General features: G+C 63.1%; 1 protein-coding gene across 5 annotated transcripts in view; it reads right to left on the bottom strand.

Annotated features, from left to right (window-relative positions):
- Positions 1-16632, bottom strand: part of GRAMD4 (GRAM domain containing 4) — a 77609-nt gene that overhangs the window by 5781 nt on the left and 55196 nt on the right. For all 5 annotated transcript variants that reach the window (XM_022596940.2, XM_089921467.1, XM_089921466.1 and 2 more), the window contains 11 exons: positions 14915-15035; positions 9372-9433; positions 7049-7181; positions 6668-6693; positions 5984-6075; positions 4574-4665; positions 3431-3479; positions 2214-2285; positions 1861-1904; positions 1676-1785; positions 823-977 (listed from right to left, as the gene is read on the bottom strand). In XM_022596940.2, the coding sequence (XP_022452648.1) occupies positions 823-977; positions 1676-1785; positions 1861-1904; positions 2214-2285; positions 3431-3479; positions 4574-4665; positions 5984-6075; positions 6668-6693; positions 7049-7181; positions 9372-9433; positions 14915-15035 (956 nt within the window). The remainder of the gene's footprint in view (positions 1-822; positions 978-1675; positions 1786-1860; positions 1905-2213; positions 2286-3430; positions 3480-4573; positions 4666-5983; positions 6076-6667; positions 6694-7048; positions 7182-9371; positions 9434-14914; positions 15036-16632) is intronic.

The raw sequence follows: 16632 nt of genomic DNA, 5'->3' as shown, positions 1-16632 counted from the left end.
CTGCCTGCCCGGCTGCACACCTGGCTTGCGAGTCTGGGGCCCCAACAAGCTTTGTTGTCCTAGAACCCAGGAAGCCTGACCCACACTTGACCCAGAGCTTCCCTCCCACGGACAAAAGCGTCAGTTCCCAGACACCCTTTCTTCAGAGAACACTCATACACGAGACTCTGAAATCCCAACGTCACCTCCTCCAGGAAGCCCTTCCACACCTCCATGGAAGTCCTATTGAGCCCAGAACGTCCCCACTAGTCTGAGACCCCAGGAAGAGCACCAAGGCCAGCTTGCCCTCCTCGTCCTGGCTCTGGACAGGGTGCCTAATGCCCACACGGCCTCCCACCTAGTCCCAGCCCATGAGCTCAAAATGTGCCCATCTCGGCCTTGCTGTGCCCTTGCTGGGAACAGCAGGGACCCGGCACCCACCCAGAGAGCAGTCACTGCCAGGGCTCCCCGCTCCCAAGGCTCCCAGGGTCTCGGCAGTCACGGCCAACGCCCTGTACCCTCCTGCCCTTGGCCTGGGGGCCGGCCTCGCCTGGCGGGGCCCACTCCCCAGCCAATCTAGGTGGGTAGGGGCCCCCCGACCAGCCTCCAAAGCACTGCACAGCCTCCCGCAGCAGCTGTCCCCTGCCCAGGGCTGGCCGGCCCCAGGGTGCCCGCCCTGGACTTTGGGACAGCAGAGCCGGTCACAGTGAATCCACCCCCGCAGTTGTCTTAAGTTGTCTGTTTCAAGGGCCCCGAAAATCAGAGACACCAGCCTTCCCGCAAGCCGGAAGTGAGGGACAGTGGAGTGTGGCCGGTACATCTCCCGGCCGCTGTGGGGCCTACCCTGCGTGACACGGCGGTGCTGGAGCGCTCCTTGAGCTGGGGGTCCGTAGGGAGGCTCTTCCAGATGATGTAGGGAGTGTCATACTTGGCTCTCAGCCTCGGGCAGCGTTTGAAGATAAAATCGATGACAAAAAGCTTGATTCCGGCATAGAGTCCTGGGGGCAGAATGAGGTCCCATTTCTCCAGGATCCTGTGGCCCTGCCCCCGTGGCCAGCACAGCGGTCCCCGCCCCGCCGGGCACTCCGTGGAGGGCCTCCTGGGACCCAGGTGTGGGCCGATGGTCCTGGGGTGGTTACACAGGGCAGGGAAGTGACCCCAGCTGAAAGGGAAGCCACTTCTGTGTATGTTGTTACCTCCAACCCAGAGGTGGCTCAGGCCAAACACTAACCTGTCCCTAACGAGTCACCATCCTCCAAAGGGGACGTGAGCAGGACTTCGGGGGACCCGTCCCCAGCCTGACTCGGTGAGCCGGCAGTGACAGCCAGGGGCTCCCGCCTCCCAGTCAGGGCACCTGCGTTGGCCCAGGTCCCCAGAGAATCGAGACAGCCCGGAGCACGCTGCACTTGCGTTGGCGTTTGTCATTCCCCCCACGGCCTCACTTGCCTGCCCTGGTTTTCCTGGCGAGGGGTGTGGTGAGGGGGCGAGAGACTGAGGACCCACCTGCACATTGGGGGCCGAAGGGCAGGTGGGCACAGTGCCCAGACCATGAGGCCCCCGAACTGCGTGACCGCCACAGCCAACACTCCAGCTCAGGCCGGGCGCCCCCTGCCCGCCCCCCACCCACACACTGTGGACGGAGCTCGCGGTGCTGATCAGATGGCGCGTCGCGCTGACCGTCCGGCAGGCTCCTTACCCACGGCCAGCCCCACCAGGCGGTAGGGGAAGAAGCAGGAGGCGAGGAAGGCGGCCCACAGCGCGATGTACAGCTTCTGGGTGATCTCAGGCTGCACCCACATGAACAGGCTGGAAAGGAGAGGGGAGGTTCAGCCAGGTGGCGGGCGCAGCCTAGACGCGGCCGGCCAGGGGCTGACGACTTACTTCTTGATCTTTTCCAAGATGTCAGCCATCTTGCCAAAGAGGTTCTGTGTGAAGAAGCAGCTGTGGTCACGACACACCCCCGGGGCCACAAGGCAATGCTGGAGACGCCCAGCGCCTGGGAGACCATGGCCGGCACCATGGAGCCCGTGGTCCTGTCCAGCCGCTCCCAGGCCGAGGACCGGGTGATGGTCCGGTCCGAATCACGGGCCTCCACCAACTGGGGCGCCGGCGTCAGACCAAGCCAAGAGGGCCCTCCCCACCAACCGGGTTGTCTCGGGTGTCAGCTCCCAGACAAGCCAGGTCTGGAGGGCTGGGTAGCTGGGGTCCCCCAACCTGGAGCCCGGCAGCGGTACCTGGGCTTTCTGGGCAACGTCCAGCACGAGCTGGAACTTCTCAGACACGGTCAGGTCTTCCTTTGGAGGCTCCTTCAGTCAAAGGGGAAAGAGAATTTCCACTGAAATTTATCAGTTCAGAGAAATTACTGACAAAAACAGCAAGGAGGCCTCCCAGCCCAGGCAGGGACCAGGTCTCTGCTGCCCTGACACAGTCAGAGGGACGGGCATCCCTGGGGGGCCCAGCCCGAGGGGGCAGCACGGGCAGCTGTGCTAGCTGACACCCGTCTGGTGCCTGAGAGGGTGGTAGGCAGCCCCCCAGGTGGGCAGGGCTGCTTGAACAGATCACCTTCAGAGGCGCATCTGAGACCACGGAGCCCGCGCCCACCCGCACTTTACAGGCGGGGGAACTGAGGTCCCAGCAGGGGGCCGACTTCGTCCTGCTTGTCTGAGTTCATTCAGCAAGGACCTCCCTAAGACCTCCAGGTACCAGGGCCAAAGGGCACAGGCCTGCCTCCCCAGAGACACCCTTCCTGACCCCTGTCTAAAGGGGCCCCTGCAGACGCCACCACATCCTGCACCCCTACTGTGTGCTCCACGCGCATGGTAGGTGCTCAAACACCCGATGAAGCCCATGGACGCACCATGGCCTCCCTCCTGCCTGTGCCCAGTGGTTCAGCCCCACGGGCCAGAGTCCCCCGTAGAGTGGTGGGCAAACTTTCTGTAAAGGGCCAGGTGGTAAGCACGTGTGCCTCTGCAGGCCCAATGGTTGGTCGCAGCAGCCAAGCTGCTGCAGCCCCAAAGCAGCCAGAGCGTAAACAAACAGGCGTGACGGACACCAATAAAAACTGGTCCAGCCCGTCCATCGTTCACCTCCCTCCACGGGAGGCTGTGAGCGGCTACAGGGGCCCCCTCCCTACCTCCCCTCCACATCACGTCCCAGCTGAGGAGGGTCAGGTCAAGCCAGGCCCGGCCAGGCCAACCTGCCTCCCACGCAGCCAAGCCCAGGCTCGTGAAGGGCGCTCGGGCATCAGCTGGCGAGGGGTCAGGGTGCGGCCACGCAGGGCTCCGGGGGCGGGGGGCGGCTGGCCTCTTCCCCGACCTCTCCTCGCCTGGCAGGGCTCCCCGCCGGCGTCCACGCAGCCGCACCTGGAGGCCTCGGGGGACCCGCAGCCCCCGCACAGCACTGGCAAGTAGAGCCTGGCCCCCCTGGCGACGGAGCCCCTCCCAGGACTCACCACCACTTCGGACACTTCAGGCACGATGCTCCACTGTATCCTCCAGCCCCTGGCAAACAGGAGACAGCACGCCTTTACAACAGCATCGTCTGCAGGCGGTGGCCGTAGAGGGGTGACGTCAAGTCACCAGGCCTGTGCTCCCAACGAGGAGCCGCCCCCAGAAATTTTGGCCACTGGGACAGGAGCTTCAGAAACACCCGGCCATCTGCCGAGACCAGCAGGACCCCCTCCTAGGCTCCAGAGAGATGACCCAGGTCACCCCCACAGATCCCTCCCCAGGGGTCCTCCTCGGGGTGGACACACATTTACAAGCACCCAGAGGTGACGGGCCTCTCAAAGTAAGTCAAGGAAGTGGCAACGGCAACAACTTTAGTGAACCACGTCTAGTCTGGGCACGGAGAACCCTTTCATAAGCGCTTAAAAGTTTTCTAAGAGAAACATTTTCAAATGAACCAACTTAGGCAACCGCACAGAAGCACCTAGAAAAACAGTGTATAAAGTGAACTTTGGAACGGCTCAGTGAAAATACAGAAAGCAGGGCCTCCTCTTAGGCCCGACGTGAAGCTGGGGTTCACTCTGTGGGGCGACCTCAGGTCCACACAGACCCGGGAGGGCCCGGGGATGCGGGGTTCCCACCCCAGCGTGCTGGCTTCCAATAGCACCGCCCGCCCCCAGCCTCGAGATGGAAAGCGGGTGCTCGGAGAGGGCGCAGGGAAGACACTGCATGGCCCCGGGCTCACTGAGTCCCAGCGCCTCTCCGGCACCTGCACCCCGACCAGTGGGCACCTCCCAGGGCACAGAGCCGCTGCAGCCCCGTCAACCACGCCTCCGCCCACTGGGATATCACTGTTGAGGTGTGTGTGGAGGGGGGACTTTCCTGCCCAAAAGCAGCACGACCGGAGGAGGGGCCGGAGTGGCCCCAGAGCCGGCACCCGCTGGCAGCCTGCTGGACAGAGCTGCTGGGGTTTGGGGATCACCCTGCCTGCTGCAGCAAACCATCCTCCTGGGGGCTCAGGGACTATTAGAGGACAACCTCCCAAAACGCCAGCACGTGACACAGAGCCGGCTCGGCACGTGCCCTGCCGTGCGTGTAACGCAGGAAGACGGCACAGCCGCGCACACACAGCACACTGGCGCACCTACCTGGCTATGAGGTAATTGAGGGATAACCTCAAAATTGCTAGAAATAAGAACATGGGGATGGCCCAGCCATGCCACACGGCATTCATGTACACCTGCGGGTTTGGAGAGAAACGGGTCGGGAGGGAGACGGTTAGGCGACCTGCCCGCATGGGTCAGGGCAGACCAGATCCCTCTCTCCCCCAGCCAGGCGGGCCGCACTCGCAGGTAGGGAGACCAGGCCCCAGCGGCCCTCCGCAGGCCCAAGGACCAGGGCACGCAGCGCAGACAAACCCGCTCAGGGAGGAGGTGAGGCGGAAACACTGCTCTGGGTGGGCTGGGAGCGGTTATGCCCCGGAAGGAGCAGCCTGGACGTGGCCTGGGATCACAGGAGGAGGGCTGACCCCACAGAGAGGTCCTGGCCCACCGCCGCTGTGGGCCCACCTGGCAGAGCCGGAGGCATCCGCGTACCCAGCACTGCTGACAGTCCACCCCGCGCCACAGGGCAGGCAGGGTGCTGGGCATAGCACTAGCGCTCAGAGAGGGTAGGGGACGGATGCAGCGGGTTCAGGAGGAGGCCTGGCAGGTGGTCTGAATGGCGGGCAGGGTTAGCTCAGCCGTAACACACAGGCGGAACTAGGGACCTGGGACCCAAAGCAGCCGAGGCCCCATGGAGCAGAGTGCTTGTGAAGGGTGGCCGGAGGAGACCTCCAGGGTGAAGGGGGCTGGCCCCTGGCCACCACGGCCTGTCCTCTGCATGTGCACACAACACCCATCTCCCTGGTGGACGGGGGGCCCCTGGGGCTTCAGGGCGGCCCTCAGGACCCTCTCAGGCGGAGGCCACCTATGGGGGCCTCTGCAGAGATGGGGCCTTTGGGGGCTGTGGCTCTCCCTCTCCATCCTCCTCCCGCTGGACAGCAGGGTCTCCCCGGGCAGGGCTGGGAGCAGCCACCGCAGGACAATTCAGATTGCGACTGGGCCTGTCTTCCCCAAAGCACCCCGTGATGCTGGCCCAATGCCACCTACCTTCCCCAGGCCTAGTGGCCTGCTTGGCCCCTAGGCCACTGTTCGCCTGCCAGGAGCCTCCCCCAGGCGCCGGTGCCTGATGGGAGGGACGGCTGGTTTCTGCACAAGCAGACAGACCGCCCCACCGGCCCTTCCCCAACCCACTTGGGAAAGTCGGCCATAAGCTTGGCACGAGGCCCTCTCCCAAGAACGCTGCTGCGGGGATTCTGGGCAGGCGGGGAGCCCCACTGCCAGCCCCAGGCTGCACCCTACAACACCCTTATCCAGTCCTTACAACTGCCCTGCAGCCCACTTTACAGACAGAAACACCAAGGCCAGGAGCTGTCCCACACGGCAGGGATGGGTGGGTCCCTCAGGAAACCTCAGGGAGGGTGCACACCCCACCACCCACCCGCGGGGAGCGCTCACGGTGAAGGCGATGGCAGACGTGTAGACAGAGTACCAGTCGGATAAGGCAGAGAGGTTCTTCACAAAGCTGGTGACAGGCTTGGCACCGCGCTCTGGGGACAGAACGGACCATGCGGTCAGGCCAGCGCTAGCCCGGCCCTCGGACACACCTGGCAGTCCGGCTGCTGCACCAGCTGGCGGTGCGGGGCGGGGGAGGGAACCAAAAGGAGCAAAGCAAACCCCAACCGTCGCGGGCTCCCGGCGCGCCTGACCCCAGACCAGCGCTCCCGCGGCCACTCCCTGGCTGCGGCCCGTCCTCCATCCCCGCGGGGAGACGTCTGTCTGCCTGTCTGCCTGTCTGCCCCGGCCCGTGCCTGCAGGCGGGGAACGGGGGTTTAGTCCGCACACCCCGGGCCCTGACAAGTATCTGGAGAAGCACCACGTTTCGCTGGGGCTCCCAAGGCCTGGAGGGAAACTCGGCTTTTGGCCACGGGCGAGGGGCGGACAGACAGACGGGGTGGGCCTGGGACATACTTCCCACAGCCTTAGGAAGAAGCCTGGGCTGGGAACTCCTGAAAAAAGTGCTTCCAAAGCAAGTCCAGTTCAGTGCAAGACCGCAGTCACCGCCCGGGCAGCCCCGGCCCCAGCGGCTCACACAGCCACAGCGACGAGCGGGTACTTACTAAGTCCACGCCGGGTACTTACTGAGCCTCCTCATGTTCTCGGTCAACCTAAGAGGGGGGAAGAGATGAGCGCCAACACCCACTGGGCCGCAGCCGCGTCCTGACCCCGCAGCTCCCTGCGGGCCCTCGGGGAGCACGGGTGACCCACGGGGGGAGGCTTCCTCGTCTCCTGCCCACGCCGCCCCCACCTGAGTCTGAGGGCCCGGCCCAACCCGCAGGCATTCTCGGGGTCGCCACCGTCCCCGCGTGGCCGTCTGTCGCAAAGCACCAGTACGACCACTGACTGGGGGCACGGCCGTGCAGCCGCCCCCACGAAACCTCCCCGGCTTTGCTTGCCGGCCCCGAGGAGTCCTGTCCTGCCGGGACGGCTGCCCCTCCACCCCGACCTCCACCTGGGCCCCACCTCCGGGCGCTGAGGGGCTCCTCCGTCTCCACCGTGCTCTCCTCGGGCTGGAACCGGAAGTCCTCCACGTACTCCCCGAATTTCTCATAGAACCACTTCTGGACACGGGGGCACAGCCCCTGGCTCCGTCGGTCTGCAGGACAGGGTGGGGTTCTGGGTGAGGGCACCAGGCCGAGAGGGGTCTTACAGAGCGGCAGAGGCGGCGGCACGGGCAGGTGGGGCTCCCGGCCAGGCCGGCGAGGGCACATCCACGCCAGAACCGTGAGGGGCCGGGTGCCCTGAGAACAGAGCCCGATCCACTTCGCCACACGGTGCAAACCAACCAATGCAGACCCCGGGGGTCCCCGTGTTCCTCACACCGACCCCCGGCTTGTTGGAGGCTGTCCCCGGCGCAGGTGCCGTCCAGGCGGGCTCTCAGCCCACCGCTGGTGCTGCGTTGATCACCGCCCCCTGCCGGGCACACTGGTTGGTCTGGGAAGTGGCCAGGTAGGCTCACTCCCAGGGACACCCGGACCCTGGGGAACAGCCAGTGGGCATGCGTCAGCGGCTGCGGTCCGCTGGGGACCCCAGGGAGTGAAGTCACCCACGTCAGACTCGAGAAAGCCAGCCCGAATCCCGCGGAGTCCCTTCGGAGAGCAGGCCGTGGAGTCGCCTGCAGGGGGCGCCGTCCCACCACAGTCAGAGGGGGATGGAGTGCACGCAGGGGGTCGTGTGCTGCCAGCTCGAAGGGACGGAGGGGGTGGAAGGCGGCGCACACAGAGGCCGCGAGGCTCAGAAGTGCCCAGAGGAGGGGCGGCAAGGGCCCGGGGTTCTCACAGCCCACGTGGAGCACGACAGGGTCTTTAGGAGGAGGGTCTAGGCAGGCTCAGCCCTATAACCGCTTGGACAGCAGCCGTGGACAGTGAGTAATGGGACGGGCGTGGCTGCGTCCCCATGAAACCACGCTGACAACGCTGAAATTTAAATTTATGCAACGTTCCCGTGTCAAATCCTTTTGATTTTTTTTCAACCATTTAAAAGTGTAAAAAGATTTTTTTCAATGTAAAGGCAGATGGGGAGCTGTAGTTCACCGACCCCAGGTCTAGGTCAGGCGGGCTGCCCGAGTGGACAGGCCTCACGGCGCTCCCGAGCCCCACTCTGCCCCAGCACCACGCAGAGCACCCGTCCCCGCCACCTCCGTCCTCGGGGCTGCGCTTGGTGGGGTCCTTCCCTCCCTGCCCACACTCCCCACCTCCCACGCAGAGCACCCGTCCCCGCCACCTCCGTCCTCGGGGCTGCGCTTGGTGGGGTCCTTCCCTCCCTGCCCACACTCCCCACCTCCCACGCAGAGCACGACACGGTGACCCCGCTGTGGGTACGGGGTGGAAGGACTCTCGCCTGACAGTTCCCACGAGCACAGGAGGCTCATCAACTCCACACACAGCAGGGGCCTTGGCGGGGGGGGCGGGGAGGGGGGGGTGCTCCAGCGCTGCTCCTGGCTTGGAACCTGGGCCACTGGTCATGAACCCTGAGAACCCAGGGGACCGTGACCCGGTAGACACAGCAGCCAATGCCTGTCTGCGGGCCCAGCACCCGGGAAAGAGGCGTCTCCCTCTCTGGACGGCAGGTGGGGAGTCAGGACCCGGCTCTGGTCTGAGCTCAGCCTCCACCTGGAGCGGAAGCCTGAGAGGCCTTCCCTCCCGGGCCCTGGTCTCCTCACCTTTACACTGGGCAGGGCTTAACCGAAGGCCCTCCTGTTGTAGCCCTGAGCCCCCAGCACAGGCAGGGGCTTACCGTCAACCCTAACCCTATCCCCTCTCCCACCTTCTCAGCCCGCGAGGGGCCTGGGTGCACCACAAATCCGGCCCCTCGAGATGCCCAGTTTCCTCCCATGCCGTCCTCTGAAGGACAGTTTCAGAACGTGCCAAGTGCTAAGGGAGACACGGAACCCGAGCCCGGGTGGGAAGAAAAGGCACTGAAAGCAGCTCTGCGTCCTGACCTGGGGGTGCTGGGGCACAATGCCCGCAGCTGACCCCACCTCCCCACTCGCCCCCTTGTCAGGACAGCCGGCCTCTGGAAGCAGGTCGCCAGGCCAGAGGCCAAGCAGCCACTGTGACCACGACATGATTCCTCTTCGGGGAAGGGCTGGGAGAGATGTCGCATTGTATTTTTAGGAGAAAATAAAGTCATGTTTTGATCGAATGCCTCGCATCTGCTACGGAGACTCACCAACCGGTAATCAGAGACACTAACCCAGTTCCAACAGGAGGGGATGCCCGGAAGTGAGCAAGTGCGCCCAGGAACAGAACCACCCCCCCACCCCATCTCCATCCCCCAGGCCTACCTGCTCCGTTATTGACCTGGGCCTGCCCTTTCGGAGGCTGCTGAGCGGGCGGCTCCTCGGCTCTTAGAGGGGGGAGAAGAAGCAAGATCTCTGTTAGTTCAAGACAGCATGATGAGTCCCGGCTTCGCAAGGTTCCCGCAATCACGGGAGTCACGCCCAACACCAGAGTGCCCGTTCCCACCCTCGGGGATCCCTCTGGGGTCCTGGCTGCTCAGCTCAGACGCCGGGTGAGGGCAGTAGGGCAAGCACAGAGCTGCATTCCTCACGGGCACACTTTATTTATTTAGTTCGTTATTTTTGGCTGTGTTGGGTCTTCGTTTCTGTGCGCAGGCTTTCTCTAGTTGCGGCGAGCAGGGGCTACTCTTCGTTGCGGTGCCCGGGCTTCTCACTGCGGTGGCTTCTCTTGTTGCAGAGCGCGGGCTCTAGGCGCAGGGGCTTCAGTAGTTGTGGCACGTGGGCTCAGTAGTTGCAGCTCGCGGGCTTTAGAGCACAGGCTCAGTAGTTGTGGCGCGTGGGCTTAGTTGCTTCGCGGCTTGTGGGATCTTCCCGGACCAGGGCTCAAACCCGTGTCCCCTGCATTGGCAGGCGGATTCTTTACCACTGCGCCACAAGGGAAGTCCTACACTTCTTGTCTTTTGATGACCAAACACTGTCTCAAACATACAACTCTTTTCGTTCCTACTAATTTTGACCCATTTGCTTCTCTATTTAATGTTAAGCTCAGAATACACAGCTCTCATACTAGTTACTTGGCCTGCTAATGAAAAGGTACTCAGTGACACACATATTTAGCAAGCACCATGCAAGGCCACAGGCTGGATGAGCCCCTGCCCGGCAAGCTGTGCACAGGTCCCAGCTTGGTCCATGCCGGCCACCTGCCCGGCTCCCTGCCCCTGCGGCCTCACTGCACCTGACCACAGCAGTCACCCGGCCTCAGAGCCTCCCTGGAGTTCCTGGCCACCTGCCGGATCCTGACCGCAGACCTGACTTTCAGCCACAGGCCCTGACGGACTGGCCCCCAGCCGCTGGCCGGACCCCCTTGCCTTGGGCAGTGCCCTGTCCCTGACTGGCCAGCCCACCTGCCCTCCTCACCCTGCACTGGCCTGAGCTACCAACACGCCACACTGCTGCTGTGGTTCCCAGTGCAGCAGAGATCCCAGGCAAACCTCGGCAGGACTGGGGTCGGGGGGGCACGGAGGGCTCTGCCAGGACAGAGACAGCGGGCTGGGAGACCCTCGGCACCCTGCTCTGTTAGCACAATGTGACCTTGTCATAGGGAAGAACCTTTGTATCCTATCACAAGTTCATCACTAAAGAGATGTTGCCTATAAGCTTAAATTATACATAGTGGCCCATCTCCGGGAACCCTGCCTCCCAGGTAATGAGCGTTAAGCTAAAACATCTCTGTTTAGTTCACAGGAAACCTCCTGCCCAGGCCCACCTGTGAATGGCTGCAGGGAGGAAGAAATGAACACATCCCCTCTGGGGGCTGACGGGAACCAGGAAGTGTTTGGCTTTACTCTCCCTCCCCTTTTCTTATAAAAGGAGCCTGGGGCTTCCCTGGTGGCGCAGTGGTGGAGAGTCCGCCTGCCGAAGCAGGGGACACGGGTTCGTACCCCGGTCCGGGAAGATCCCACATGCCCCGGAGCGGCTGGGCCCGTGAGCCATGGCCGCTGAGCCTGTGCGTCCGGAGCCTGCGCTCCGCAACGGGAGAGGCCACAGCGGTGAGAGGCCCGTGTACCGCAAAAAAAAAAAAGGAGCCTGAATTCTAAGTCAGGCAAGATGGTTCTTTGGGGTCACAAGCCCACCATCCTCTTGGTCTGCTGGATTTGGGAATAAAGTCGTTATTCCCTGTCCCAACAGCTCGCCTCTCGATGTTGGCCGGTCGTGCAGTGGGCAGTACAAGCTTAGACCCGGGAACAGTCCCACTCCAGCGTCTCCGTGAACCAACCCACCCTGCGGGTTTATAACCTGGAACTGCAACCCATGCCGGCCGCGCTGTGCCGAAGCAGGAAGCGCGGAGGACAAGCTGGATCAGAGGAGAGCAGGGGGCGAGCCTGCAGCCTCGTGAAGCAGTGGCCAGGGAACCATGAGACAGAGGGGGTCCCAGAGAAGGGAGCCAGGGTGGAAGAGGAGGGGGCCAGGCCTCCACGCCCACCCCTCCCTGTGGCCAGGCTGCCCAAACGGCCATCCATGCTCAGAGCTACTGACAAACGGGGATTTACTGGGAACAGGAGGGGAGCTGGGGCACGCAGGAGACTCCAGACTGGGTTCCCTGTGTTCTGGGCAGGTGTCCAGGCCTCCGGACCAGGACATTCCCTGAACCGGCCGGGGGTCCTGAAGGGGCAGCTCACACAGGAAGCACTAACAGATGGGCTCCCACCAGAGCCTGGGCCCAGGTGTGCTACCGAGGACTCGTGGGCCTGACGGACAGCGCATCGCTCAGCCACAGGTGGGCCTGGGGCCTGAGTGGCCAGCAGGGCTGTCTGGGGTGCTGTGCTTGGTACCCATCTGGCTTGCATCTGAGGATACTGGTACTGCACAGCCACTGGCTGTGCGATCTTTCCAACATAGCCACCGCTAGAATCGGACGGGTATTTAGGTATAAATGGGCTGCCAGCTGCCTGCAGGGAAAGACTGCTGGCAACATGGGCGCAGGTGTTCCAGGTGGCGGGGAATTTTACCTTCTTCCCGTCACACCACACGTGGAACATCTGAGTGCCTGTGACGTGGGAAACAGACTGACAACACAGCGCACGGCAATGATGTTCTAAACATTAAGGGGAAGGCAGAGGGCAGACAGCGTCTCAGGGCCTCCCAGCCGGGCACACCCACAGCTCCGGGTCGGTGGGGAGTGAGCGGTGCCCTCATCAGGAGGAAGGGCGCTTGCGCTCCGGGTAACTGTGGATTCTTCCAAATGTTCTGGAACAACCTCTGCTGATGTTTAACGGTCAGCGGAACACGTCTGGAGTGGAGTGTGCCTGGAGGGCTTTTCTAGAATCTAATCATCCCGCCGGCAACAACCCGAGGCCGCAGGACAGGTGACGAAGCCCACGGGCGGGGGGGTGCCAGGGCCACACGTCAGGAGGCAGTCACCGGGGTCTGGGTAGTTCCCACACGGGGTGCCCCGGCCAAAGCCCCGGCCAACACCGTGGGCAGTGCGGCACAGGACGATGACACGCACCCGCCGGGAGGGCAGAGGAGCCGTGGGAGGCGCCGCTGAGAGCAAACCCAAGGGTGGGCCCCGGGCAGGGCCTGACCAGAGGCCAGTGGAGGTCAAAGGCAGTTTTTCCATGCTGCTTTCGGACCGATAACTGGACATGGCCTTCGCCTTGAGTAAGCTTAAACCAAGGTGATTTCCCAGGAATTTTCTTAAAAAGCAAAACAGAGGTTTGTATGAACTACCCTGTTTTAATCCTGCAGATCGAGTGTGTGTGTGTGTGTGCGCGCCCAGGTGTGAAGGTGGCCCTCCACACAGTTGCCCACCCTGGACGGCCCACAGCGACCCCAGATGGGCACCAGGATAAGAAGGAAAGAGGAGGTCCCTTGCCTGGAACCTGTTTCTCCCTGTTCCTCTCCTCCCTCAGGTCTCAGCTTCCAGAAGGTTCCTAAACCCTAAGCCCCCCCTAAACCCCATGCTCCCCAGGACCCTCAGCTTCTACTTCCTCGGTCCGGGCCTGGATGTTCCTTTCCTGTAATCCCCAGTTGGTCCCCAAGCAGACCCGTGAGAAACAGATCTGTCTGCAGCCTCAGAACCTATCGGGGGCCAGGCACCCAAGGGGCTTTGGTGAAAGGACGAGGATGAAACCCCCGCTGTGGGCTGGGGGTGGCAGGAGGGAGGAAGACAGAAGACATGGACCCTGCAAAGGGAGCTGGCACACGGGGTCCTCTCAGGCCGAGCGCCGCCCGATGCCACCAGGGCAAGCGTGGCCTCTGGTGAAGCCGCACATAAACACAAACTGCATCAGACAGAAGCGTGTCAGTGCGGGTGACAGCACTGTGACATGCCATGAGAGGCCAGGCCCGGCCGGCCAGCGGGCTGAGAATACACCCCACACCCAGCCAAGCACCTGGATGTCCCAGAGTTGTCCCAGGTCAGGTCACTGGCTGCACCTCTTTGCGTTATTAAATGTAATTGAATCTTTGAACATCTACAGATTTTCACATAAGGCTTAACATCAGGGAAAGTACTGCTTGAAGCCGTGGTCCGATTTCTGGTCCAGGGAGGGGTGCCGGCCTTGTAGCCCGGCAAAGCAAGTGACACCCTGCCCCAACACGGGGCCCCCGCGGGGAGCCCCAGAGAACTGCAGAATGGGTCACGCTGACCTGTGGGACAGGCAGATGGCCTTCGTTCAGGGGCACTGGAAAGCCCACGGAGCTGTCCTAACACCCGGCAGAGCAGGAAACTAAAGGACCTTCTCCCGCAGGGAACCAAGTGCCAGCCGTTCCCTGGGGCTGAGAACCAGCTGCTGAGACCCAGAGGAGGCCAGCGCGAAGCACAGGAGGTTCGGCCTTTCCGGCAGCTAAAGCCTGCGCGGCGCGGTACCTGGAGCGGGGCTCTCCTCAGAGCCCCACCGTAGTGACGACACTCGGCAACGACAATGACGCCAGGCCACCCCACAGAAAAGCCAGCTCTGACTGGGGCGTCCCAAGCTGGAGACAGCTGTGCGCTCAGGCCAGGGGGGCCTGGACAAAGGGGTGCGGGGCCAGAGGCCAGGCTGGTGAGGGGGAGGGTTGGAGACTTTGGCGGCCTCAGCTCCCAGGTCTTGTCCGCCAGGCCGCCGGCCTGGACTGTACACAGGGACAGGGAGCCCTGGGGGGTTTTATCAGGACAGGAAGAACACAGCTCTTCGGACTTGCAAATATCCCCCTGGAATGACCCGCTCCTTGCTGGCGGCACCATGAGGCAGGGGCCGAGCTCGCGTGGGCAGAGGTGGGAGTCCACACCACCCCCTCTGGAAGCTGGGGTGGCCTCTGGCAGCCCCAGGATGGAGGGGCCCTGCTGGGAGGAGGTGACTGGCCAAGGCAGGCTGACCCCGAGGGTGCTGTCAGGGGCTCGGGGCGGGGGAGTGTCTGAGTGGGCAGTGGGGCGGGGTCTCAGGGTCCTGGGGGCAACTGCTGGCCAAGACCTGGGGCGACGTCAGGTGGTTCTGGGGGCTCTGCATCCCTCTTCAGCCCTGCCCGGCCAGACCTCCCAGGGCTCAGCTGAGACTCCCCCCCGCCCCGCCCCCGTTCCCCCTCCAGCGTGCAACAGCAGCACCTACACCCTCCCCCGGCCACCGGTTTGGACTCAGCTCAGAAAGTCGGGGCCAGGCCCACCGTCACCACTCACCCGCGTACCCTCCTGATGCCCTGGGTCCGGCAGGGGCTGGGAGGGCGGCGGTGGCCGCTCATGGGGACCGGCCACCTCAGGGTTTGAGCTGGGTCTTGGCTCAGGGGACCGCTACCCCCCGAGAGGGCAACGCTACCTGGGTGACAGTGTTACCTGGCTCTCCCCTCCTCCCATCTGGCCTTGGGCTCCTCACCTGCTCCCCCCCCCTCACCTGGCCTTCAGCACTTCCTGGACCTTCTGCTCCAGCTCCATCCGCCGCTGCCGCTCCCGGTCCAGCTCCTGCCGCAGCATCTCCGCGTTGGTTTCCTCTCGCAGCTTCCGGAGCTCCTCCTCTGTGAGGGGAGAGAAGCCCAGGTGAGTGTCATGTGGTCCATTCTGCCCCCCGTGCAGAGGTGCCGAGAGAGGGCTGGTCTGCAAAGCACTTAGACAACTGGCAACAGCAGCTCTCTTGCTCCTTCCTGGGGGGCACACCCGCAGGAGTCTATCAACCGGGGCTCCTCTTACACAGTCAGGGCAAGATCTGGGGCAAAGCAAGGGTGAGAGTGTCTTTACTAAATAAAACCCATTCAAGATAGACACACCAAAGGCATTTCACCAAACCACCTCCACGGGGGCAGGACACCCCGAGGAAGGGATGCTGGCGGCACTCGGTCACTCCACAGACACACGTGCAGCAGGTGCAGTTCTGGGAGGTCTCAGCCGCAGAGAAAAGCCCATGTGAGGGGCAGAGAGCTCCGCCACCTGGCTGCCGACCACCTGAGAACCATGCGGCGGGACGGTGAGGGGTACAGTGGCAGGGTGAGCGGGTGCTTGAGAGAAGCCGCAGCAAGGTGTGTCTGAGTCAGAACCTGGATGAACAGAAGGTCGCGGGCCGGCAAGGTAGGGGTGGGGGGGGAGAGTATGGGGTGCAGAGGGAGCAGCCCTGGTGAGGCGAAGGCAGGAGGGGCCGTGGGCTGGGGGGAGGGGTCACAGATGAGATGCGGGTGGGGCGTCAGAGCCCGGGAAGCCAGAATGAGGACCCGACATTTATTCCACGTGTGATGGAAGCCAGTGCCAGGTAGCTGTTGTTCTAACTGAGAGTGTGGGGTGGGCTGAGAAATGGCCCCAAGGATGGGCCATCCTAACCTTGGAAGCTGTGACTAAGCACCTTACACGGACAAAGGGACCCTGCGGAAGTGATAAGGACCTTGAGATGGGTGTGTATCCTGGATTACGTGCATGGGACCAATGTCATCACAATGATGGAAACTCAGGAGGAAGCAGGAGGGTCAGGGGTCAGAGAGAGGAGACAGGAGGGTGCTGTCCCGCTGCCTGTGAAGAGCCAGGGGCACGGGCAGCGTCTAGAGCTGCAAGAGTCAAGGACACAGTCTCCCCCGGAGCCTCCAGAAGGAAGATGGCTCTGCCCGCATCTTGGCTTGAGCTCTGTGACACTCATTTCAGACCTCCGGCCTCTGAACTGTAAGAGAATAAGGAGGCTACTTTAAGCCCCCAGTTTGTGGAAATCTGTTGCAGAGGCGACAGGAACCTCGTACACACGTGGCTGCACACGCCCTAAGTGGACGTCGCTCTGCATTTCTGCACGACCGGACACCGCACGACGACACCACACAACACAAGAGATCCGTGAGCAGCCACCCAGCTCACACTCCTGAGGACGGGTCTCCTCCCACCTCCAGGCTGGAGCTGCAGTGAAGACACAGACCCTCTGGGCCTCTGGACCCAGGGCGGCCTGAGCTTAGTGAGGAAGGGGGCCTCAGAGAGCACCGTGGACAGGGAGGTGATCAGGACCATGGACGGCCACCCCTCTGACGGCTGGGCCCAAAGAGCAGAAGGAGAAGGGTGTGCAAGAAGGTTCCAGAACCCGCTTTGCATACAGTCTAGTCCTGCACTTTTCGTGTCTCCCACAAAGCACCTCAGCTACCTCTACTG

Source organism: Delphinapterus leucas, chromosome 11, assembly GCF_059928025.1.
Source record: "Delphinapterus leucas isolate spDelLeu-1000000601 "Yukka" chromosome 11, BTC_Dleu_Yukka2, whole genome shotgun sequence".
Classification (NCBI taxonomy): Eukaryota; Metazoa; Chordata; class Mammalia; order Artiodactyla; family Monodontidae; genus Delphinapterus; species Delphinapterus leucas.
This window is presented reverse-complemented; position numbering and strand designations above follow the sequence as displayed.